The sequence below is a fragment of the Psittacula echo genome (assembly GCF_963264785.1).
Source record: "Psittacula echo genome assembly, chromosome: 28".
Lineage (NCBI taxonomy): Eukaryota > Metazoa > Chordata > Aves > Psittaciformes > Psittacidae > Psittacula > Psittacula echo.
In genome coordinates, this window is record NC_137763.1 from 2,372,307 (window position 1) to 2,395,241 (window position 22,935).

Sequence of the window (22,935 nt, forward strand, 5' to 3'; positions counted from 1 at the left end):
CATGGGGGGGCTCAACCCACAGCCCCCCCCGGCCATGGTAAAGGCACCTCTGCACCCCTGCGATAGTGGCTGGGGTCCTGGGGGGGGGGCAGGCAGGGGGGACCCCATTGTGTGCCCCCCGGCCCCCCCCCCATGTCAGGACTCACCTGGTGCCATCGTGCCCCATAACCCCCAGTATGGGGGTCCCAGGAGTGCAGCAAAGCCCTCGGGACCCCCAAGTCCCTGTGGGGCTGTGAATGGGGGGGGTCAGGGTCACACGAGGCCCCCCCCCCCCCCATCAAGGGCTCAGGAGCCCAAACCCCCCCCTCCTCACCTGGGTCCTGGAAGGGTGCAGGGAGGGGGCTGCACGTCCTGGTAGGGGCAGGTGGGGGTTGGCTCTACATGGGGGGGGCCGCTATAGGGCAGGGGCAGGTAGGGCGGGGGGGGGGGGACACCTCTGGGGCAACGGCCTGGGAGAAGGGGTCCAGGCGGCCGGGGGGGCCCCAGGGCTCGGGAGGGGGGTTCAGGGGGGTGCAGCTCCCAGTGGGGCTGCCCCATGGTGGCCAAGGGGATGGTTTAGGGGTACGGGGGGGTAGGGGCCCAGCGCCGGCTCCATTGTGCTGGGGGGGGGGGTGTGTGGGGACCCCCTGTCCCCCCCCCCATCACCCCTTGTTTCCCCCCAAAGGACCCACCATGGGCGGGATGTGGGGGGACGCCCCCAGCAATTGGGGTACAGGAGAGGGCCCCCCCCCCAGGGTCACCCCAAGTGTCCGGGCCATCCCTGGGCCACCCCATGGACTCCATTGTCCCCCATGGGACCCCCCATACCTGCTCCCCCTGTCCCCGGCCAAGGCAGGACCCAGCGCACGCAGCGGAGCGGAGGCTGCTCCTGCTATGCCTGCGCAGGATGCGGCCCCGGCTCGCACCCCACATCCCCGGGGGCGGGCAGAGCGGGGCACCCCCATACGCAGCACCCCCACAGACACCCCGGTTCCAGCCCCATGGATGCGCATTGAGCCTGATGTGGGGCCCTGGGCTGGCTCCCCCTGGTTCCCTGTATCCCTGCCCTGGGTTTGGGGGTCCCGCTGTTGGGTGCTGCCGATGCTCTGGTACCCGGGCGCCCATCGCAGCCCGGGGCGGGGGTGCAGCCCCCGGACCCCCCCCGGGTGCAGCCCTCGTTTCGCCTTTGGGATGAGTCGGGGCCGCTGCCACCCCTGTTGTGGGTTCTGGGGGTCGGGCCGTGACGCCCCAATTCCTCCCTCAACGGGGCAGGTGGGGGCTGCCCCACGCACCCCACGGTTATGGGGTGCCCCACACACCCCCCTTGGCCAACCCAGACATCCAGGCCTGAGCCCCCCCCCCCCCAAAGTGGGGCAGGGGCTTGTTGGGGGCCCTCAGCCCCTCCTTCAGGTGATTGATTGGGGCGCAGACCCCTCCCAACCCTGCCCCATCGATGGTGGGTCCGGGCTGTGCTCCTCACCCCACACCTTGGGGTACCCCAGCAGAGGGGGGTGCACGGCAGCGTCTTGGGGGTGGGAGCCCCGGGGTGGGGGGATGTGGGGTGGGGGTGCGGGGCACCCCACAATGGGGCTCCCATGGGGGGGGGGGTCAGTGGGTGCCCCCCGAGGCCTGGTCCAGCCCCATGGAGGCGGCAGCGGGCGCGGGGTCGGGGCAGGGCGGCGGAGGGGAAATGACTCGTCTGGGCCGCGGCGCTTCCTGGGGCGGTGAAGGAGCCGGAGCCGCGGCCAGGCCCCGCCATGGAGCCCGAGCGCGGCCCCTGCGGTGAGCCCGGCCCCGCAGGGGTTAACGGGGAGGGGGCTTGGGGGGGGAGCGGCTGCGCTGAGACCCCCGCGTCACCCCCCCTCGAGCACGGACACGGGGCGGCCCCGCGCACCCCATTGCCCCCCAGAGACGGGGCTGGGGCGGGGGGAGGGAGATGGGGCCAGAGGAGGAGCTGGGGGGGGGCTCCGGTGCCCGGGTCTGTGGGGTGCGGGGAGCTGCGGGGTGCAGCAGGGACGTGGGTGCTGGGGGGGTCACACGGGGGAGCATGGGGGGACATTGGGGGGCACGGGGGGGTGCTGCTGGGGGGTTACATGGGGGGCACAGGGGATCCCGAGGGGTGATACTGGGGGTCACGGGGGGGGCACAGGGGGGTGACATTGGGGTGCTGGGGGGGTCACACGGGGGTGTTGGGGGGGGTGACATTGGGGGTCACAGGGGGTCACACGGGGGTGATGTTGGGGGGTCACACAGGGGGGTCCCCGGGGGATGATACTGGGGATCATGGGGGGGCACAGGGGGGTGACATTGGGGTGCTGGGGGGGTCACACGGGGGTCCTGGGGGGTGACATTGGGGTGCTGGGGGGGTCACACGGGGGTGCTGGGGGGGGTGACATTGGGGGTCACAGGGGGTCACACGGGGGTGCTGGGGGGGGTGACATTGGGGGTCACAGGGGGTCACACGGGGGTGCTGTTGGGGGGTCACACAGGTGGCACAGGGGGGTCCCCGGGGGATGATACTGGGGGTCACGGGGGGGCACATGGGGGTGACATTGGGGTGCTGGGGGGGTTTACAGGGGGGTGCCATTGGGGGGTCCCGGGGGGCCTCACGCCGCTCCCCCCCTCTCCCATGTCCCCAGGCAGCCCCGCGGCCCCCCCCTGCCCCTCGGCCCCGCTGGAGCCGCGGCTGCGGCGGCTCGAGGAGGAGCTGGCGCTGGTGCGGGCGGCGCTGGCGGACGCGCTCCGGCGCCTCGGCCTCTACGAGCAGCACCTGCCCGGGCTGCTGCGGCTCCTGCCCCGCGGTGAGGACCCCCCCCCCCCCCCCACAGCGGAGCCCGCGTTGGGTCTGCCCCGCACCCGGGTCTGTGCCGCCGGGTCTGACCCTTCCGTCCCCACAGCAGCCAATGGGGCCATCCCTGAGCCCTGCCTGCAGCTGGACCCCGATGGGCTCCCCCTGACCCCCTCTGGGCCCCCCCAAACCATCAGCGTGGGGACGCAGACGGAGGAGACGGCGCCGACGCTGGAGGAGCAGCCCGGAGCCAGTGCGGAGCAGGGGGTCCCCCAGGAGCCGCCCCCCCCGGGGTCACCCCCGTGCCCCCCAGCACCCGCCCCAGCCTCGCCGGAGCCCCCTGCTCCTGATTCACCCACAGCAGCGCCCAGCCTGGCCCCACGGGGCGCCCACAAAGAGCTGTGAGGATGGGGGGCCCCTATGGCTCGGGGAGCTGGGGGGGGGGGGGTGTCCGGGAGTGAGGAGGGGGGGTTTGGGTGCGGGGGTCCCCTGGTGGGGAGCTGTGGGGTGAGGGATGGGGGGGCTGCATCCACTGGGGAAGCAGGGGGCTGCGGGCAGAGGGGCTGGGTCCATGGGGAGGCTGCTGTTGGGGTTAGGGTGGGATTTGGGGGGTAAAGGAGAAGTGGAGGGGGTGTGAGGCCTTCACTGACGGTGTCCCCCTGTCCCCCCCCCCCTTGTGTCCCCCCGTGTCCCCTTCTGCCCCCCGTGTCCCTCCATTGCCCCCAGCCTGCGCAGGCACAGCTCCTCCTCCGGCAGCGCCAGCCCCCGGCAGCGCCTGAGCAGGAAAGCGGCTTCGTCCGCCAACCTCCTGCTGCAGGCGGGGAGCCCCGAGAGGTGGGGGTCCCCCTTGCACCCCCAAACCCAGCGTGCACCCCCCCAGCCCCCCCCACATCCCCTCTGCACCCCAACCCTGCCTGCACCCTCCCGTCCCCTCTGCACCCCCGCAGGCTCCCTGCATCCCCCCCTGCACCCCCTCCGCACCCCTTCACCCCCCCCACTCCCCTGTTGACGCCACCTCTCCCTGGCAGCCGTCCGAAGGAGCCCACCCAGAGCGCAGGTGGGTGCTGGGGGGCCGGTTTTGGGGTGCGGGGGGGGGGTGTGCGGTGCCCAGGGGGGGTCTCATGGTTGGGGTCTGACACCATTTCCCTCCCCAGGGACACGCCGTGGGAACTACAACCTGGGTGAGGCTTGGGGGTGTCTGCCCGTGCCTCCACCCCCCTGTGGGGCTGGGGGCTGTGGGGTGACCCCCGGTGTCCCTGCCCACAGAGGGGGTGTCGGTGAAGATGTTCCTCCGGGGCCGCCCCATCACCATGTACGTGCCCTCGGGGCTGGGCCCCTATGGGGGGCTGCGGACGGAGCTGCCCCCCGAGCGCCTCCAGCTCGACTGGGTGTATCCTGCACCGGGGAGCAGGGGCTGGCCCTGCGTGGCGCCATCCATGTGTGTGCGTCCCCACAACCCAGGGGTCCCCATCCCTATCCCCATCTGGGTGCGTTTGTCCTTCTCTGGGAGTCCCCATCCATCTCTGCGCGTTCCCATGTGGGGGTCCCCAATTCCAGTCATTTCCACGTTCCCCGTCTGGGCGTCCCCATGCCCGTCCCTCTCCGCGGGTTCCTATCCCTGACTTCCTCCCCATCAGCCTCCGAGGGTCCCCATCCCCACCTGGGGGTCCCCCCTCACCCTCCACCCCCGTTGCACCCCTTAACGGGTCCCAGCTACGGGTACCGGGGCCGGGACAGCCGCTCCAACCTGCACGTGCTGGCCTCGGGCGAGCTCGTCTACTTCATGGCCTGCGTGGTCGTCCTCCTGCACGTGCCGCTGCGCCGGCAGCGCCATTACCTGCGCCACAGCGACTGCGTGCGCTGGTGAGCCCCGGGCGGGGGGGGGGGGGCCGTCTCCATCCCCCCCCCTTACCCCCTGCTTGCCCCCCCTGCCCAGCCTGGCCGTGCATCCTGACCGGCTCCGCGTTGCCACGGGGCAGGCGGCCGGTGTTGATAAGGATGGCAAGGTATGGGGTGGGGATGGGATTGGGATGGGATGGGGATGGAGCTGGGAATGGGGATGGGATGGAGATGGGGATGGGGTGAGGTGGGGATGGAGTTGGGAATGGGAAGGGGATGGAGATGGGCATAGGGATGGGGATGGGACAGGGATGGAAATGGGGATGGGGTGAGGTGGGGATGGAATTGGGAATGGGAAGGGGATGGAGATGGGCATAGGGATGGGGACGGGACGGGATGGTGATGGAGCTGGGAATGGGGATGGGATGGTGATAGAGATGGGGATGGGGTGTGGTAGGGATGGAATTGGGGATAGGAATAGGAAAGGGATGTAAATGGGGATAAGATGCGAATGGGGATGGGATGGAGGCAGGGATGGGATCAGAATGGGGATGGGATTTAAAGAGAGATGGGGATGGAGTGGGTATAGGATGGGAAGGGGTCAAGGCCAGGCTGGGATGGGGATGTGTGTGTGTGTCCCCAATGGGATGGGACCCCCGGGACCCCCTGTCCCGCGCCCCGCGCTGTCCCCGCAGCTGCTGCAGCCGGTGGTGCACATCTGGGACTCGGCCACGCTGCTCACGCTGCAGCAGATCGGCCTGGGCAGCTTCGAGCGCGGCGTCGGCTCCCTCGCCTTCTCCAGTGCCGTGAGTGCCCCTGGACCTCTGCCCCCCCCGACCCTGCGGCCGCCCCCCTCACCCCTGTCCCCCCCCCAGGACCATGGCGCCTTCCTTTGCGTGGTGGACGACTCCAACGAGCACATGATGTCGGTGTGGGACTGCGCCCGCGGCACCAAGCTGGTGGAGGTGAAGGTGAGGAGACCCAGATGTCCCCGTGTGGGGGGACCCCAACATCCGGGGGGGGTCCCAGGCTGAGAGCTCATCCCCGCCTTGTCCTTGCAGAGCACGAACGAGTCGGTGCTGGCGGTGGAGTTCAACCCCCAGGACAGCAGCAGCATCATCACCAGCGGCAAGTCCCACATCTACTTCTGGACCTGGAGCGGGGCCACCCTCACCAAGAAGCAGGGCATCTTTGGGGTGAGCGAGGTGCCCCTGGGGGCTATGAGGGGCTGGGGGCACTGGGTTCATCCTGATGCTGGGATCTTCTCCCTCCCCTTAGAAATACAAGAAGCCCAAGTTCATCCAATGCTTCATCTTCAACGCTGATGGGGATGTGCTGACGGGCGACTCCGAGGGCAACATCCTGACCTGGACCCGCGTCACCGGCGATGGCTGCACACCAGGGAAGGGCGTCAAAGGTGCGGGACTGGGATTGGAAGGGGACAATGGCCGTGGGGCAGCCGTGGGGCTGACCCTGGCCCTGCAGAGACCTACCAGATCGGGCAGCAGACGCGGGCTCACGAGGGCAGCATCTTCACCCTGTGCCGCCGGCGGGACGGGACGGTGCTGAGCGGCGGCGGCAAGGACCGGCGCGTGGTTTGCTGGAGCCCTGCGCTTGCCCTGCTGCAGGAGGCCGAGGTGGGGGACACCCCCTCAAAAAACCTGCCCCAGCCCCCCCCAAACCCACTCAGGACCCCACAGCCGGCCCTGGCTCCCCCCGGGAGGGGTGACCATGATATGGGGGGGGGGTTTGGGGTGTCCCCCCCTGACTTTCCCCCCCCCGCCTCCCAGCTCCCCGAGCGCTTTGGGGCAGTGAGGACCATTGCGGAGGGACCTGGGGACGAGCTGCTGGTGGGGACGACCCGCAACGCGCTGCTGCGGGGGACGCTGGACTCCGGCTTCACCCCCATTGTGCAGGTGGGGTTGGGGACTGGGGGGGTTTCTCTTCACCATGGGGTGATGGTGACGCCCCCCCCACCTTGTTTCCCCCCTCCAGGGGCACACAGACAAGGTGTGGGGCTTGGCCACCCACCCCAGCTGCTGCCTCTTCCTCACCTGCGGCCACGACCGGCAGCTCTGCCTGTGGGACGGGCAGGAGCACGCGCTGGCCTGGAGCCTGGCACTGGAGGTGGGGGGGCAGGAGCATCATATGGGGGTACAGGGGGGCTGGGGGGACCAGGAGGCAGGGAGTTGCTGTGGGGTTATGTGGGGGAACAGGAGGGTTGGGAGGGGGCAGAAGGCAGGAGGCTGATACAAGGGGGTTGGCGGGGGCAGGAGGTTGGTATGGAGGGGGTTGGGGAGGGGTGGGCTTAGGGACCAGGAGGCAAAAGGGGGTACAGGGAGTCTTGGTGTGGGGGTGCAGGGGGGTACTGCCCCCATGGCCTGACACCCCATTCCCTGCAGGACACAGGGCTCTGCGCCGATTTCCACCCGGGGGGGCAGTTGGTGGCCGTGGGGCTGCTGACAGGGCGGTGAGTGATGGGGGACATGGGGGGACAGCGGGGGATGGAGAGGGGCATGGTGGTGTCCCACGCTGCGGGCAGAGATACGGCACGGGGAGACACAGTGCTTGGGGCATGGGGACGTGGGGGGACCGGTGCCCCCAGCTTGCCCTGTCCCCCGTGTGTCCCCCCCCCACGTGTCCCTGCTGTCCCCACAGATGGCTGGTGCTGGACATGACAACGCAGCAGCCGCTGGCGGGGGGCTCGGATGGGAACGAGCAGCTCTCAGTGGTGCGCTTCTCCCCAGGTGAGGCCCCCGGCCCCATAGCGTGGGGGGGGCCCCATGTGTGTCCCCATCCTGTCCCCAACCCCTTCCCTGTCCCCACAGACGGCTCCTTCCTGGCCATCGGCTCCCACGACAACTTCATCTACATCTACAGCGTCACCGAGGGCGGCCGCAAGTACACCCGCTTTGGGCGCTGCACGGTGAGAGTTGGGTCGGGGGTGAAATCTGGGGTGCCCCCCGTGCCCCCAGCACCCCCAAAAACACCTCCCACCCCCCCAGGGCCACTCCAGCTTCATCACCCACCTGGACTGGTCCAAGGATGGTCACTTCATCATGTCCAACTCGGGGGACTACGAGATCCTCTACTGTGAGCTGGGGGGGCACCCCCTTACCCTGCTGGGATCCCCAGCATGGGGGGGTGTTGGGATGCGCCCCTCATTCCCTGACACCCCCGGGGATGGGGGGACTGCTGTGCACCCCCAGTGCCTTGGGGTGGGCCTCACTGCCCGTCCCCCCCATCCCACCCCAGGGGACATCGCTGGGGGCTGCAAACTGCTTCGCAACCGCTTCGAGAGCCGGGACCGGGAATGGGCGTCCTACACGTGCGTGCTGGGCTTCCATGTCTTTGGTGAGCGTGGGGGGGACAGGGGAGTGGTGTTGGGGGGGGTCCTGTAGGTCCCCGTGACCCCTGGGGACTCCCATGTCTCCGGCAGGGGTATGGCCCGATGGCTCGGACGGCACCGACATCAACTCCTTGTGCCGGTCCCACCACGAGCGCTTGGTGGCCGTGGCCGATGACTTCTGCAAAGTTCATCTCTTCCAGTACCCCTGCGCCTGCCCCAAGGTGGGATGGGGGCGTCCAGAGCCCCGGGGGGGGTGGGCTGGGGGGGATCTGGACCCCTGGGTGGGGTGTGCAGGGGAGAGGATGCAGGAGGGTGAGTGCTTGCAAGGGATGCACACGTGCGAGGGGAGGGCGACTGAGTCCAACACGTGTGCAAGGGGGGGACGTGGACGCGTGGAACACGTATGCGATGAGCCCTTGGCGTGGGGCACAGAGGCCGCTGTGTGCAGGTACGGGCTCACACACGGGGCCTGGGCTGGAGGCGTGTGAACACGCATGTGCCCACCCAAGTGCCCGCTCACGCCTGTGGCACCCACAGGCGCCGAGCCACGTGTACGGGGGCCACGGCAGCCACGTCACCAACGTGCGCTTCACCCACGACGATGAGCACCTCATCTCGCTCGGGGGCAAGGACACCAGCGTCTTCCAGTGGCGAGTGCTGGGGGGGCCAACGCCTCCCTGCAGCCGCTCACCCTGCACCCCTGAGCCCAGCGGGGACCCCGACTCGCGCTGAGCCGCCCCTCTGCTTCCTCGGCTGCTTCCTCCTTCCCTTCCTCACCCTTCTGGGGACCAAGGTGGGGGGGGCTCGGTGTCTCCCCCCCCGTTTTCACGCTGCACTGTGAGAGGCCACAATAAAGCCTGGGGTCAGGGGCTCCGCTCGCTTCCTGCCGCCGCGGAAACGGCCGCCCGCTTCCCGGAAGCGCCGGAGATCGCCGAGCCGGCCCGAAGTTGTTCGCACCTCTCCCGCTCGACCCCTTTCCGGAAGCGCCGCGGCTCTGGCGGAACTTGCCGAGCCCCTTCCGGAGGAGCCCGAGGCCAGGCCGAGGCGTCCCGAAGCTCTTCCGGAGGCGCACGAGTCCGCGCCGAGGCATCCCGAGGCTTCTCCGGAGGTGCCCGAACCCTTTCCGAGCCTTTTCCGAAAGGCTCCGAGGCCGTTCCGGAAGCGCCCGAGGCCGCACCGAGCCTGTTCCGAAGCCGCCCGAACCGCTCCGGAGGCGCCCGAGCGGGTCGTGCCGGTGCGGAGGCGGCGGGAGCGGGAGGCGATGAAGCGCGGCCGGGGCCAGGCCCGGGGGTAGCGCGGCCGAACGAGCGGCCATGGCGGCCAACATGTACCGCGTCGGCGGTGAGCGGGGCCCGGCAGGGAGAGCGGGGCCGGCGCCGGGAAGGGAGAGGGGGTCCCGCTTCTGGAGGGGTCCCGTGAGGGGATTAGGGGGGTCTGTGAGGGCCGGGATGGGGGGGGGGGGGGAGACGCGAGGACCGGGAGGGAAGTGGGGTCCCACAAGGGGAAAGGGGGGGTCCTATGAGGGGATTGGGGGGGTCCGTGAGGGACGAGGGGGGCCTGCGACGGGAAGGGAGGGCGCTGTGAGGGGAGCGGGTGCCCTGAGGCCCGGCAACACTCGACCCCCGCCGTGTCTTTGAGGAAGGGGGGGGGCACTGCCGTGTCTGTGACAAGAGGGACCCACGCTGGGAGACCGGGAGCCCAGGGGAGGGAACCCCGGCTTCGGGGGCGATGTGTGTGTGTGTATGTGGGGGGGGTGTCTGTGTTTTTGGGGGACCCCTGGTTTGCAATGGGTGCCGGGGGGGGGGTGGTGCTGGCAGTGTTTTGGTGAGGGAGCAAAGGGGGTCCCAGTGTGTGCAAGGGAAGGCAGGGGCTGTGTCTCCGAGGAGCAGGGACTCCCTGTGGGGATGAGCCCCATAGGGTACAAAGGAGCCCCCCATGCCCGTGAGGAGGAAGTTGTGTCTGTGAGAAGCTCCCCTCTCCATTGTTTGAGAGGATAAAAGGGGGTCTTTTTCTTAGAGCAATGGGGGGGCTGCGGGGGGCTCCCCTCATTGCCCCCCCTTTTTCCTCTCCAGATTATGTCTATTTTGAGAACTCTTCCAGCAACCCCTACCTCGTCCGCCGCATTGAGGAGCTCAACAAAGTGAGAAGCCAGCTCCCGGGGTTGGGGGGGTCACAATCCCCAGTGGATGTGGGGGTGTTCCCCTGCCGCCTCCTCACCTTTGTGCCCCCCCCCCAGACTGCCAATGGTAACGTGGAGGCCAAGGTCGTCTGCCTCTTCCGCCGGCGGGACATCTCCAGCAGCCTCAACAGCTTGGCCGACAGCAATGCACGTGAGTGTGGAGGGTACAAAGGGGGGGCCCTGTGCCCCCTATTCCCCTTCCCCAGGGCTGGAGGGGGGCTGGGGGGTGCAGGTCCCAATTGCACGATGTGGGTGTCATGATTTCCCCCCGCTGCCCCCAAAGCGGGGGGAGCTGGGCTGTCCCAATCTGCCAGCTGGATGGGGGGAATTTGGGGGGTCACAAATGCACCCTGGTGGAGTGGGGGTGTGAGATGGGGAGTCCGGGGGGCAGAGCAGGGGGGTTGTGGGGAAGGGGTGAGGCGCAGCCTGGCCTCCCCACCCCCCAGCCAGCAAAGTGGGGAGGTTCTGGCCATGGGGGGGGCCTGGAGGTGCCCCCAGGGGGCTGCCACACCCCCTCCAGTATTGCCATGCTTGGAAGCAGGGCTGGGCTGCCTGCCCCCCCCCCCCCCCTTGTCCCTGCTCCCCCCCGGGCCTGGGCTGCTGCCAAAACCCAGGGGGGGTCCTGGGAGAACAATGAGCCTCCCTGCTTGATGGTGTGTGGGGGGAGCCCCCTCTGACCCCCCTGCCTGCACCCAGGCGAGTTTGAGGAGGAGTCCAAGCAGCCCACCATGACAGAGCAGCAGCGGCACCAGCTGAAGCACCGGGAGCTCTTCCTCTCCCGGCAGTTCGAGTCGCTGCCGGCCACCCACATACGGTGCGTGGTGGTGGTGGTGGGGGAATGACAATTCGGGGGGGTAGGCACCTTGCTGTGACACCCCAACTCCGTGCCCCACAGGGGGAAGTGCAGCGTGACGCTCCTCAACGAGACTGACATCTTGGGCCAGTACCTGGAGAAGGAGGTGAGCCCCACACCCCTTCCAAAGGGGCTGATTTGGGCACCCCCCCTCACCCAGCTGAGCCCCCCCATATGTTCTCCTCCCACCTCAGGACTGCTTCTTCTACTCGCTGGTGTTTGACCCTGTCCAGAAAACCCTCCTGGCCGACCAGGGCGAGATCCGAGTTGGCTGCAAGTACCAGGCCGAAATCCCAGACCGGCTGGCTGAAGGTTGGGGGGACTCTGCTGTGCATGGTGGGGGCTCTGTGGCACACAGAGGGTGTCTCTGCAGCGCGGGGGGGGTGTGTGGGGATTCAGCCTGATCCCCCCCTCAACTCCTCCCCAGGCGAATCAGACAACAGAAACCAGCAGAAGATGGAGATGAAGGTGTGGGACCCCGACAACCCCCTGACAGACCGGCAGATCGACCAGTTCCTGGTGGTGGCACGGTGAGCTGAGCCTGGGGGAGCTGGGGGGGAAGTCCCGGGGGGGGGCCCACTGACCCCCCCCAACCCCTTGTGTCACCCCCCAGAGCCGTCGGGACCTTCGCCCGTGCCCTGGACTGCAGCAGCTCCATCCGGCAGCCCAGCCTGCACATGAGCGCTGCCGCCGCCTCCCGGGACATCACGCTGGTGAGGGCTGGGGGGCCAAGAGGACCCCGGTTCCAAGGCAGGGCACGGCTCCTCTGTATCCCCCCTCATTTCTGTTCTGTGTCCCCATCCCAGTTCCACGCCATGGACACGCTGCAGCGCAATGGTTATGACCTGGCCAAAGCCATGTCGACGCTGGTGCCGCAGGGGGGGCCGGTGCTGTGCCGGGATGAGATGGAGGAGTGGTCGGCCTCTGAGGCCATGCTTTTTGAGGAGGCGCTGGAGAAATATGGGAAGGACTTCAATGATATCCGGCAGGATTTTGTGAGTGGGGGCACAGGGTGTGGGGGAAGAGGGGTGAAGGACACCTCCCCACAGTGAGCGATCACTCCCTCCTCTCCCCGCAGCTGCCCTGGAAGTCCTTGGCCAGCATCGTGCAGTTCTACTACATGTGGAAGACCACTGACCGCTACATCCAACAGGTAATGGGGGGCTGCTGTGTTCTGGGGGGGCTGCCATGAGCGCCCCTGCACTGTGGTTTTGCCATCTTATCTCTCTCTCTGCTTGCAGAAGAGGCTGAAGGCAGCAGAGGCAGACAGCAAGCTGAAGCAAGTCTACATCCCCACCTAGTGAGTTGGGGAGGGAGTGCTGCTGGGAGGGCCTAGACCCCCACTGGGAGGAGACATGGGGACCCCCTGATCCCTTTGAGCTCACTGTTCCTTCTGTTCTCTGCAGCACAAAGCCAAACCCCAACCAGATCATCTCGGTGGGCTCCAAACCTGGCATGAATGGGGCCGGCTTCCAGAAGGGGCTGACCTGCGAGAGCTGCCACAGTCAGTGGGATGGGGGGGTATATGGAAAGAGGGGGTATATTTGATCTGAGGTGTGCTATAGGGGTGGGAGGGAAGCACGGGTGACAGTGGGGCAAGAATGGGGGTATATAAGGATTAGGGGGGTAGCCAGGCAGCTATAAGGGCTGTGGGTCAGAGGCATGTGGGGGTTCAGGAGGCAGCTGGGAAGGAGCAGGGCTATATAGGGGATAGTAGGGCAGGATGTGAGTTTTATGGGAGCAGCAGGGTAGCTGTTGGAGCAGGAAAGGGGGGGTTTGAGGGCAGCAGAGCTGCAGCTTCTCTGTGTCCCTCCCTTGGGGGGTTTCCCACACCCACCGTGTCGTGTTCCCCCCCAGCTACGCAGTCTGCCCAGTGGTACGCCTGGGGCCCCCCCAACATGCAGTGCCGCCTCTGCGCCTCGTGCTGGATCTACTGGAAGAAGTATGGGGGGCTGAAGACCCCCACGCAGCTGGAGGGGGCAGCCCGTAGCGCCTCGGTGAGCCCCGCTGTGGGGCTGGTGTGGAGGGGGATGGAGCGTGGGGTGTGCAGAGCACTGAGCCCCTGCTGTCTCCCGGCAGGAGCCGCACTCTCGGGGTCACCTCTCGCGCCCCGAGGCGCAGAGCCTCTCTCCGTACACCACCAGCGCCAGCCGGGCCAAGCTGCTGGCCAAGAACCGCCAGACCTTCCTGCTGCAGACCACGCGGCTGACGCGCCTGGCCCGCCGCCTGTGCCGCGACGTGCTGCAGCCGCGCCGTGCCGCGCGCCGCCCCTATGCACCCATCAACGCCAACGCCATCAAGGCTGAGTGTAGGTGATGGGGAGAAATGGGGCCTTGAGGGGAGTGGGGAGACACGGGACACAGATAAGGACATCCTGGAGGAGCTGCGTCCAGCTCTCAACATGAGAGGGATGTGGAGAACGCAGAATCCCCATTTGGAAAGGAACTTGGAGCTCATCCAGTTCCAACCCCTGCCACGGGCAGGGACAACTTCCACTGGAGCAGCTTGCTCCAAGCCCTTGTGTCCAACCTGGCCTTGAGCACTGCCAGGGATGGGGCAGCCACAGCTTCTCTGGGCACCCTGTGCCAGCGCCTCAGCACCCTCACAGGGAAGAGCTTCTGCCTAAGAGCTCATCTCAGTCTCTCCAGTGGCAGGGGGTTAGAACTGGATGAGCTTTAAGTTCCCTTCCAAACCCAAACCATTCCATGATTCCGTGATCCTCACACTGCCAGATCCCCCCCTTTACCTCCCTATCTTCTACAGGCTCCATCCGCTTGCCCAAGGCCGCCAAGACGCCCCTCAAGATCCACCCACTGGCCCGGCTTCCCCTCGCTGCCATTGTCAAGGAGCTGGGTGAGGAGTTGGGGGTCGCCAGGGTGTGTGTGTGGGGCCACAGCGCCCGACCCCAGGGTGGGGGGTGGTTGGTGGCTATGGGGGCTGGGTTGTGGGGCTCCTCCTGGGAGCCAAGGGTTGGCTGTGGGGTCCTCTGGGGAGCTATGGAGCAGCCCCTGACCCCCTGTTCCCTGCCCTCAACAGCTGCACAAGCCCCCTTGAAGCCGAAGACGCCGCGGGGCACCAAGACCCCCATCAACCGGAACCAGCTGAGCCAGAGCCGGGGGCTGGCAGGGCTGGTGGGCAAGAGGGGCTACGAGGGGGGTGGCGAGGGCCACCGCCCCCCCCGGGTACGGGTACGGAGCCTGAGGGGGGCCTGCAAGGGGACAGTGAGGGCCATACCCGGCCTCTACGGGGCTGGGGGCGGTGCTGGGGGAGCAGGGGGGCTTGGGAAGGGGGTGGGAAAGGGTGGGGGGAGGCCTGTGGTGATTGACGGGGTCTGGGGGCGCTGTGATTGACGGGGGGAGGAGCTTGGGGTGAATGACAGGGGCGGGGCCGGTGGGAACGGGGCTCACCCTGATTGGTGGGGAAAGACCCTGGGGGCGGGCATAAGGGTCCATTGACGAGCAGGTTGTGTGGTCTGGGGGCGTGGCTTTTGGGTTGACTGACAGCTCCCGCAGCCAATGGGCGGGGCAGGGTAAGGAAAGGCGATGTGTGATTGGTGGAGGGGCGGGACCTCACCCTGCTTAACTCAGGTTGGTGCCTCGGGACTCCCCTTCTCGGCCAACGGGCGCCCCCTGGCTGCGGGGCTGCGCACCGGGGCCCCTCCCGCCAGCAAGCGCCAGAAGCTGAACCCCGCGGACGCCCCCAACCCCGTCGTCTTCGTGGCCACCAAGGACACCAGGTTGGGGGGGGGAAACGGGGGTAGGGGAGGGGGCTGTGGGGCAGACAGGAGGGTTCGGGGGAGGCTGTGGGGTGCCCTCCATCACTGACATCCCCCCCCCGCATCCCTGCAGGGCGCTGCGGAAGGCATTGACGCACCTGGAGCTCCGCCGCGCCGCCCGACGCCCCAACCTGCCCCTCAAGGTGAAACCGGGGCTGCCCCTGCGGCCCGGGGGGGCTCTGGCACCCTCCGCACCCCCCCACCCTGCCAGCACCTCAGAGCCCATCGTCCTCGAGGACTGACCCCCCCCTCCCCCCCCGCCCCTCCCCCCGCCGCCGGGCCGGGCCCCTTTTGTATTTTTTTTATTTCCATAGAACCCGCGGGGGCCGCGGGCCCGGGGCCGGGCCTGGAGCCGGTCCGGAGCCCCCCCCGCTGCCCCCCCGACCCCCGCAGGCCCCTTTTGTACGTGGAGCAACGCCCCCGGTTTTGTATCTCGGGCTGTCCCGGTTCTGTAGCGACAGGAAATAAAAGAAAAGGCGATTTTTCTTCACCGGGATCCGACAACCGGCACCGGGGGGCGGGCAGGGGACGCGGGGGGAGATCCCCGCCCGGAACGGCTGCTGAGGGTTGTGTTTCCGGGGGACCCGGGAGCGGGAACGGAGCACTTGGAGCGCGCACTCGCAGAGGGGAGTGAGGCGGGACGGACCGCTTCCGGCGGAAGTTGCCCTGAGGGGGACGAGAGCGGGAGGACGCCGGGTCCCGGTGCGGGCCCTGCCATGGACGCGGGCTCCGGGCCCGCCGCTGACCCTGACCCCACTTCCTCCGGTTCCTGCCCCTCCATGGACTCAGGCACCGGTCCGGCCACCGACCCGATCCCGGAGCTGGGTTCCGACCCGTTGGCAGACCCCGACGTGGAGGCGCTACCGCGGGGCGGGTTCCGCTGCCGCCTGTGCCAAGTGTCCGCTGCCAACCGTGAGTACCGGAGGCTCCGGTGCTGGGGATGCGGGCTCCCTGGCTCCGGCTGAGCGCGCTGCTCCCCCCCAACCTGCGCAGGGCCGAGCCTAACGGAGCATCTGCGGGGCAAGAAGCACCGGCGGCTGCGGAGCCTGCGGGCCGAGCGCCGGGCACAAGAGCAGCGCAGCCTCTTCGTCAGCGGCTTTGCCCGCGGCACATCGGGCGAGGAGCTCAGCGAGTACTTCGGGGCCTTCGGGGAGGTGGCGGCCGTCGTGATGGACAAGGAGAAGGTGGGGACGAGCTGCAGGGCCTGGGCTGGGAAGCAGAGGGACGGGGCTGATGGCATGTTCCCCCCCGCTGCAGGGTGCCTATGCCATCGTGGAGCTGCAGGATGCTGCCAGCCGGGAGCGGGCGCTAGAGGAGCCCCAGCACAGCCTGGCCGGGCACCGGCTCCGTGTCCGTCCCCGGGAGCAGAAGGTCTTTGCCTATGGCCCTGTGGGGCGCGGCAGCCACCGGGATCCCCTCAGCCCAGGGCGGCTGGAGCAGGCGCTTTGGCAGGCGCCCAATGTGAGTAGGGAACGGGGGAGTCTCCTGCAGGTTTTGGGGGTCCCGGGGGTTATGGGGTTTCCAGGGATGGGGAGGGATGTGCCCCAGAACCATCGGTGACACCGGTTCCTGCAGGTGGACTCTCAGATGTCGCAGCTGGTGGGGCTGCTGGAGCTGAGCGAGGACGAGCGGCGCGTGCGGCACCTCCTGGTCACGCTTTTCCAAGAGGTTTTCACTGAGTTCTTCCCTGGTGAGTCTCCTCCTCGTGCCCCGTGTGCCCACGTGCGAGCACAGGACACAGTCCCATCCTTCACGCCCCCACCCAGGCTGCACCATTGTGCCCTTTGGCTCCTCCGTCAATGGCTTTGATACCCGTGGCTGCGACCTGGACCTGCTCCTGGACCTGGAGCCCACCAAGTCCCTCCAGGCATCATCACAAGCTGCTTCCAAGGCTGGATCTGGCTCTGGCGCCGAGGAGTCCATCCTGAGTGACATTGACTTGGCGGCAACGCCGGTGCCAGAGGTGCTGGAGCTGGTGGCAACGGTTCTGCGGCGCTGTGTGCCGGGCGTCCGCCGCGTCCGCACCGTCCCCACCGCCCGCCGCCCCGTTGTCAAGTTCTGCCACAAGCAGTCAGGACTGGCGGGGGACATTTCCATCGACAACAGGTCTGGGGGTGCAGGGCTGGGGGAAGGGGTCGGTGCCACCCTCCTGGTGCTGTGTCCTTGTCCCGTGACACTTGTGTGTCCCCACAGGCTGGCGCTGCTCAACACTAGGTTCCTGCAGCTCTGCGCTGAGGCGGACGAGCGTGTGCGGCCGCTGGTGTACGCAGTGCGGCTGTGGGCCAAGCAGCAGGGCCTGGCCGGTGAGCGCGGGCAGGAAGCTCATGGCAGGGTCCATCGATGGGCACGGAGTGGCTCTGACACCATTTTCCCTCAGGAAACCCTGCTGGGGGAGGCCCCCTCCTCAACAACTATGCCCTGACGCTGCTGGTGCTGTTCTTCCTGCAGACCCGCAGCCCTCCTGTGCTGCCAACCGTCGCACGGCTGCGGGACTTGGCAGGTAGGGGCCCTGTGTCTGTCCCTCTGTCACCCTTTGCTTGTGGCTGCACTCTCATGGTTGCTCTGCTCCAGGAGATGAGGATCGCACTGTTGTGTGTGGATGGGACTGCAGCTTCCCCCGGGATGTGGCGTTGCTGGAGCCCAGCACCAACACTGAGAGTTCCTGTGAGTGCTGGGCTGGGAGGAGCTGGGGGGACCCCCAGAGCCTGGCATTGCCCTCACTGCTCCCTCCCACAGGCTCGCTGCTCGCTGAGTTCTTCCACACCTTTGGCGACTTTGACTTCCCAGGACAAGTGATCTCGCTGCGGGAAGGCCGAGCGCTGCCGCTGCCACCCCCTGCCCTCCCTGAGGCCAGCGAGGGGCTGAAGCTGGGACCCTTCAACCTGCAGGACCCCTTTGAGCTGAGCCACAACGTAGCAGCCAACGTCAACGAGAAAACAGCGTCGCGCTTCGGGCGCTGCTGCCGCGATGCCGCCAAGTACTGCCGCAGCCTGCAGTACCGGCAGAAATCCAGCAAGGGCCGGGCCTGGGGGCTCACGCGGCTCTTCCAGCCAGGAGCAGTGGAGCCAGGAGCAGGGAACGCCGGCGCTTTCCTCATCAACATTCCCTTGGGCTCCACTGGAGGCCCCGAGCAGCTCGGCCGGGAGCCCCGTGGTCGCTGCCCATGGTTCTGGGAGGTCTGTGCTGCCATCGGCTTCGTGCTCAGGGATGTTCTCAAGTGCAGCTGCACCCCGGGGAAGCCACTGGGACCTCCCAGGGCAGGGTTGGGGCTCTCAAGGGACTCAGCACTGGCTGGGGAGCCGCCAGTGGGACAGGACACAGAGCAGGAGCCGCTGGCAGTGGGCTGCAAGCGTTGTGCTCCCGAGACACCCAACGGCACCGAGCTCCCCGGGGAGAAGCGACCGCGGATGAACAGCCCCGAGGAGACAGCAAATTGGAGCTGCACTGTGTGGCACCGTGTGTGGACGGGCCGACGCCGCGTCCGCCGCCAGCTGCAGCACAGCGATGGCTCTGAGGGGCTGGACGGCGATGAGCTGGAGCTGGAGCAGAAGGTGTCAGATGCCATCGTGCAGCAGGAGGGCAACGGGCGCCCGGCAGAGCCGCTGCTTTGCTTTGAGGCCGGCGCCCGGGTAGGGGGCACGCGGTGGGTGCTGCTGCGCCTGCTCCCATCCCCAGCCCCCCCCGGGCCTCTGTTCCGGGACTTTTTCCACTTTCTGCAGAGCTTTCTCCCCGCCGCGGTGCGGCGGCGCCTGAGCCAGGGGCTGCCGGGGGGTCGGGGCCCCCAGGACGGAGGGGACAAAGGGGAGTTTTCTACATCTTGATGTGGTTTTTTGCAGTAAAAGCTTTGTTTTGCAGCCGTGTCCCGTAGAGGTGCGAGGGGGGAGTCCCGGGTGCGGTTTTTTTAGGGAGAGAAAAGGAATGGATAAATCGGGGGAACGGGGCGGGCTGCCGAAGGGCGGGCTGCCGAAGGGCGGGCTGCCGAAGGGCGGGCTGCCGAAGGGCGGGCTGCCGAAGGGCGGGCTGCAGGACCCGGAGCTGCCGCGGGGCGGGGCATGCAAATGTAACTTTCAACCATGTGGGCGGGGCTATGGTGATTACCATCACCTGGCGCGAAGGGGATGCTGGGAGGCTCTGCTTGGCGAGGGTTCCTGGAGCTCGCGGGGAACCGGTGCCCACGGAACCGGGACGAGCGGTGCGGAACAGCGAGGGGAGCGAAGCGGGGAAACGGAGCAGGAAACCGGAGGCAGAGCGGAGCGGGGTGACCGTGATGTCGGGGAGAGCGGCCGCGGTTGCCGGTGGTGGCGGGAGAGGTGGTGGGTATCGCTTCTCGGCCTTTTGGCTAAGATCAAGTGTAGTATCTGTTCTTATCAGTTTAATATCTGATACGTCCTCGATGAGAGGACTTTATATTAAACGGATTTTTGGTCGTGGGAGTCGGTCCCGGGGCTTGCTCCATCCGCTCCGCGCATCGTCCCGGTATTGCAGCGCCTCCGGGCTCGGTGCACCCCTGCGGGGATCCTTGTGCTGGTCAAAGACAGAGCGAGTGTTTGTGGGGCCTCGTCACTGCTCCATCGCCTCTCGTGCTCGGGCTGTGGCATCGCTCAGCGCTGGGGTCGTGCCTTGCTCGTTCAGTGCCGGTGGGGGAAGCCGCCAGCCCAGAATCCCTCCTCCATAGGCACGGGTGTGCTGAGCTCCATCGTGCTCTTCCTCCTGCCCAGCGTGTCGGTCATCTCTCAGGGCAGCTGGAGCCGCTGTGGTGGCTTCAGTGGAGCCCTCTCACCTCCTCATTAGCCTCAATCACCTCATTAACTCCAACTTCCCACCCTCCTCTGGGATCAGTGGATACTTGCACCCTTGCGTCCCCACCCCCATCCTGCAGGACCGGTTTCTCCCCAAGGACTAATCCTGATACAGGAGGCTTGATATAAGAAACGCTAGTGCCTGCAAAATACCGAGTTAAAGTACTTTTTAGCTTAACTTCAGCTGTAGAAAGAAAACTATGTTATAAGTCTGTGGAATTTAGGGCCCCACTAACCATGAGTTAATTGTTTCACACTGGCCTTCTGAAGTATAACATTTCACACCATCCTTCTGCTTACCATTAGTTCAAAGACAGAGGCTCCCAAACATCTGCTCTCTTGGGACACTCCTTGCCTGCCCATCCTGCAATCGATTTTGCAGGAAGGTCACCCTGTTCTAAATCTTTGCTCGTTAACAGAAGAATTAAGCTAAGGAAGTGTGGGCTTGATGGTCAGGGAGCGAGGTGGCTCAAGAACTGGTTGAAAGGAAGAAGGCAGAGAGTTGTGGTCAATGGGGCAGAATGGAGCTGGAGGTCTGGGACTGGTGGAGTCCCCCAGGGGTCGGTGCTGGGACCAGTGCTGTTGAATGTTTTCATCCACGCCCTGGCTGAGGGAACTGAATGTACCCTCAGCAAGTTCGCTGCTGACACTAAGCTGGGAGGAGTGGCTGACACAGCAGAAGGCTGTGCTGCCATCCAGCGGGACCTGGACAGGCTGGAGAGTTGGGCGGGGAGAGACTTGATGACATTCAACAAGGGCAAGGGTAGAGTCCTGCATGTGGGGAGGAACAACCCCAGGTACCAGTACAGGTTGGGGGTTGACCTGCTGGACAGTAGTGAAGGGGAAAGGCACCTGGGGGATGGCCATGAGCCAGCAATGTGCCCTTGTGGCCAAGAAGGCCAATGGCACCCTAGGCTGCATTGGAAAGGCTGTGGTCAGTAGGTCAAGAGAGGTTCTCCTCCCGCTCTCCTCTGCCTTGGTGAGGCCGCATCGGGAATCTTGCGTCCAGTTCTGGGCCCCTCAGTTCAAGAGGGACAGGGAATGGCTTGAAAGAGTCCAGCGCAGAGCCACAAAGATGACGAAGGGAGTGGAGCATCTCCCTTATGAGGAGAGGCTGAGGGAGCTGGGGCTCTTTGGCTTGGAGAAGAGGAGACTGAGGGGTGACCTCATCAATGGTTACAAACATGTAAAGGGTGAGTGTCAGGATGATGGAGCTGGGCTTTTCTCAGTGATGTCCAGTGACAGGACAAGGGGTAATGGGTGTAAACTGGAGCATCAGAGGTTCCATGTGAACATCAGGAAGAACTTCTTTACTGTGAGAGTGCCTGTCCTGGGTTCAGCAGCAGCAGTCAGTTTTTCTCCTTCTTAGTAGCTGGTGCAGCGCTGTGGTTTTGACTTTCGGCCTGGGGACAGTACTGATAACACTGATGTTTTCAGTTGTTGGTCAGAATGTTTACCCTGACCAAGGACTTTGTGAGTCTCATGCTCTGCCAGGGAGCAGGGGAAGCTGGGAGGAGGCAGGGACAGGACACCTGACCCAAACTAGCCAAAGAGGTATTCCATACCACAGCACGTCATGCCCAGGATGTAGAACTGAGAGTTCCCGGAAGGGCTGGATGGCTGTGGGGTGGGGGCAAGGTACCGGTCAGTGAGCGGTTGTATTCTCTTCCTTGTTATTTCCTTTATCATTATTATTATTGGTGGTAGCAGTAGTGGTTTGTGTTATACCTTAGTTATTAAACTGTTCTTATCTCAACCCGTGGGAGTTGCATTGTTTTGATTCTCCTCCCCGTCCCTCCAGGAGCGGAGGGAAGAAAGGTGGGGGGTTGGAAGTAGACTGCGTGGTTCTGATTTATGGCCTGGGCTTAAACCACGACAGTTCTTTTTGGCGCCCAACGTGGGGCACGAAGGGTTGAGATAATGACAAAACTGACTGAGGCACAATGCTGATTTATGGGCTCTCAAAGTTGTTTCTCTTGATGTCACAGTTTCAGTATGCTGTAGCTTACTTAGAGCCCGTATTTGCTGTGTTAGTGTTTACCAAGTGTGGGCCTTGGGCTAGGGTTCTTGTTTCATTGTACTTTATGGTAATGGCTTGTAATGCGGGCGGGCTCCGGCAGCAGGGCGGGATGGACGTGGCCGTGGACTTGTACCTGGCCGTCCCGCTGCTCTTCACCGTCCTGGCCCTCGTCCTCGCCTCCGTCTTGGTGAGGCTGCGGGGAGCTGAGGGGGAGCGGCCCCGGGAGCCGGCGGCAGCCGAAGGGGCCCGGGAGAGGGGCCCTGGGGACCAAGCGGCGGCGGGAGCGGGGCCGGAGGCTGGGAAGGAAGCGGCTGCCGAGCAGCGGGAGGAGGCGGCAGCGGAGCCGAGCCCCACGGCTGAGCTCAGCCCCGTGGCGGCTGAGAGCATCCCCCAGCAGCCGCCCACCGAGCCCCGCGAGCCCGATCCCCAGGAGGATGCAGGAGACCACGCAGCATTTCCCAGCAAGGCAGAGGAGGAAGATCTGGACTCAGAAAAAGGGAAGCTGGTGGTGAGAGAGCCGGCAAGCACAGCAGCATCATTTGAGAGTTCTGAAGGTTTTGAGTGGCCTTTGGGTACCCTCGGGACCTGCCTGCTGATTGTGATGGGGATCACCATGTTGGCACACACACAGAGTGTGTTTTACCCACGGCCATTTTGTCTGACCTCGAAAGTTAAGCACAGTCAGGTTTGGGTCTTGTCTGGGTTTAGATGACGATATACGGGGACCAAGAGGTTTTCCCCAAGGCTGGACAGTCATGAGTGTCACGGTGTCTGGGACAGTATGGGCAAGTGTCTGGTCCACTGGGCCCCTCCAGTGCTTTGGAAGCATTGGAGATGGAAGGCAGCTGTACGGAGTCCCCAACGACAAGTTGCAGAAACTGCTGAAGGGGAGGGTGAATTATTTTGAGCCTGATGGGCCCATGACACTTTAGGCCATCAGGGCAGAGATGGAACATAGAGATGGACTCATGATCGAGGGGTGGACTTGGCAATAGACACTATTGCCCAGGTTATTCACAAGTGTGCACACTGCACACAGCCTCTCCTGCTCTGAAAGACTGTTACAAGAGAAGGAGCCCAACATCATGGACCGGATGGACTCAGCAGCTTTATAAGGATTGGCCTGTGCACTGAGGTGCATGACGTGAATGGTATGGAATAAGGGGTGGATACTGTCCTGGGTTCAGCAGCAGCAGTCAGTTTTTCTCCTTCTTAGTAGCTGGTGCAGTGCTGTGGTTTTGACTTTCAGCCTGGGAATAATACTGATAAAGCCGATGTTTTCGGTTGCTGGTCAGAATGTTTACCCTGACCAAGGACTTTGTGAGCCTCATGCGCTGCCAGGGAGGAGGCAGGG

The 22,935-nt window shown here is 65.8% G+C and overlaps 3 protein-coding genes across 6 annotated transcripts; all 3 read left to right on the plus strand.

Moving 5' to 3' along the window:
• The first annotated feature begins 1,704 nt into the window (after positions 1 to 1,704).
• On the plus strand, positions 1,705 to 8,711 carry EML3 (EMAP like 3). 3 transcript variants are annotated; one of them, XM_080635713.1, is made up of 23 exons: positions 1,705 to 1,761; positions 2,619 to 2,780; positions 2,877 to 3,168; positions 3,494 to 3,601; positions 3,796 to 3,824; positions 3,922 to 3,948; positions 4,034 to 4,157; positions 4,481 to 4,630; positions 4,704 to 4,773; positions 5,302 to 5,412; positions 5,482 to 5,577; positions 5,668 to 5,802; positions 5,885 to 6,023; positions 6,092 to 6,243; positions 6,397 to 6,522; positions 6,602 to 6,733; positions 7,009 to 7,076; positions 7,265 to 7,353; positions 7,435 to 7,532; positions 7,612 to 7,699; positions 7,862 to 7,960; positions 8,046 to 8,176; positions 8,493 to 8,711. In XM_080635713.1, exons 1-23 carry the CDS (start codon positions 1,737 to 1,739, stop codon positions 8,685 to 8,687), a joined length of 2,646 nt encoding a protein of 881 aa, XP_080491839.1. In that variant the 5' UTR covers positions 1,705 to 1,736; the 3' UTR covers positions 8,688 to 8,711. The 3 variants fall into 3 exon arrangements, with proteins under 3 accessions (XP_080491839.1, XP_080491840.1, XP_080491841.1); XM_080635714.1 differs by having other exon boundaries at positions 2,880 to 3,168; XM_080635715.1 differs by lacking the exon at positions 7,265 to 7,353 and having other exon boundaries at positions 8,493 to 8,620.
• A 374-nt stretch (positions 8,712 to 9,085) lies between these two features.
• On the plus strand, positions 9,086 to 15,250 carry MTA2 (metastasis associated 1 family member 2). Of its 2 annotated transcripts, none has more exons than XM_080635884.1 (18): positions 9,086 to 9,296; positions 10,028 to 10,095; positions 10,192 to 10,285; positions 10,831 to 10,948; positions 11,030 to 11,093; positions 11,182 to 11,323; positions 11,415 to 11,517; positions 11,601 to 11,700; positions 11,794 to 11,982; positions 12,066 to 12,140; positions 12,229 to 12,287; positions 12,394 to 12,491; positions 12,845 to 12,984; positions 13,067 to 13,295; positions 13,751 to 13,840; positions 14,024 to 14,175; positions 14,575 to 14,723; positions 14,836 to 15,250. In XM_080635884.1, exons 1-18 carry the CDS (start codon positions 9,269 to 9,271, stop codon positions 15,002 to 15,004), a joined length of 2,067 nt encoding a protein of 688 aa, XP_080492010.1. In that variant the 5' UTR covers positions 9,086 to 9,268; the 3' UTR covers positions 15,005 to 15,250. The 2 variants fall into 2 exon arrangements, with proteins under 2 accessions (XP_080492010.1, XP_080492011.1); XM_080635885.1 differs by having other exon boundaries at positions 9,092 to 9,296; positions 11,182 to 11,299.
• Positions 15,251 to 15,382: 132 nt separating this feature from the next.
• On the plus strand, positions 15,383 to 18,599 carry TUT1 (terminal uridylyl transferase 1, U6 snRNA-specific). The gene is made up of 9 exons (XM_080635883.1): positions 15,383 to 15,674; positions 15,756 to 15,946; positions 16,020 to 16,223; positions 16,338 to 16,452; positions 16,529 to 16,868; positions 16,956 to 17,065; positions 17,140 to 17,262; positions 17,334 to 17,426; positions 17,499 to 18,599. Exons 1-9 carry the CDS (start codon positions 15,479 to 15,481, stop codon positions 18,581 to 18,583), a joined length of 2,457 nt encoding a protein of 818 aa, XP_080492009.1. The 5' UTR covers positions 15,383 to 15,478; the 3' UTR covers positions 18,584 to 18,599.
• The last annotated feature ends 4,336 nt before the right edge of the window (positions 18,600 to 22,935 follow it).

Bases quoted from the DNA above. Each gene is read 5' to 3' on its own strand.
- EML3 (XM_080635713.1), top strand. From the start codon at position 1,737: ATGGAGCCCGAGCGCGGCCCCTGCG. The intron at 3,602-3,795 runs GTGGGGGTCCCC...TCTCCCTGGCAG, and splicing joins CAGGCGGGGAGCCCCGAGAG to CCGTCCGAAGGAGCCCACCC. The intron at 4,774-5,301 runs GTATGGGGTGGG...CTGTCCCCGCAG, and splicing joins GTGTTGATAAGGATGGCAAG to CTGCTGCAGCCGGTGGTGCA.
- MTA2 (XM_080635884.1), top strand. From the start codon at position 9,269: ATGGCGGCCAACATGTACCGCGTCGGCG. The intron at 11,094-11,181 runs GTGAGCCCCACA...CTCCCACCTCAG, and splicing joins GCCAGTACCTGGAGAAGGAG to GACTGCTTCTTCTACTCGCT. The intron at 14,724-14,835 runs GTTGGGGGGGGG...GCATCCCTGCAG, and splicing joins GTGGCCACCAAGGACACCAG to GGCGCTGCGGAAGGCATTGA.
- TUT1 (XM_080635883.1), top strand. From the start codon at position 15,479: ATGGACGCGGGCTCCGGGCCCGCCGCTGACCCTGACCCCACTTCCTCC. The intron at 15,675-15,755 runs GTGAGTACCGGA...CAACCTGCGCAG, and splicing joins CCAAGTGTCCGCTGCCAACC to GGCCGAGCCTAACGGAGCAT. The intron at 16,453-16,528 runs GTGAGTCTCCTC...GCCCCCACCCAG, and splicing joins TTTCACTGAGTTCTTCCCTG to GCTGCACCATTGTGCCCTTT.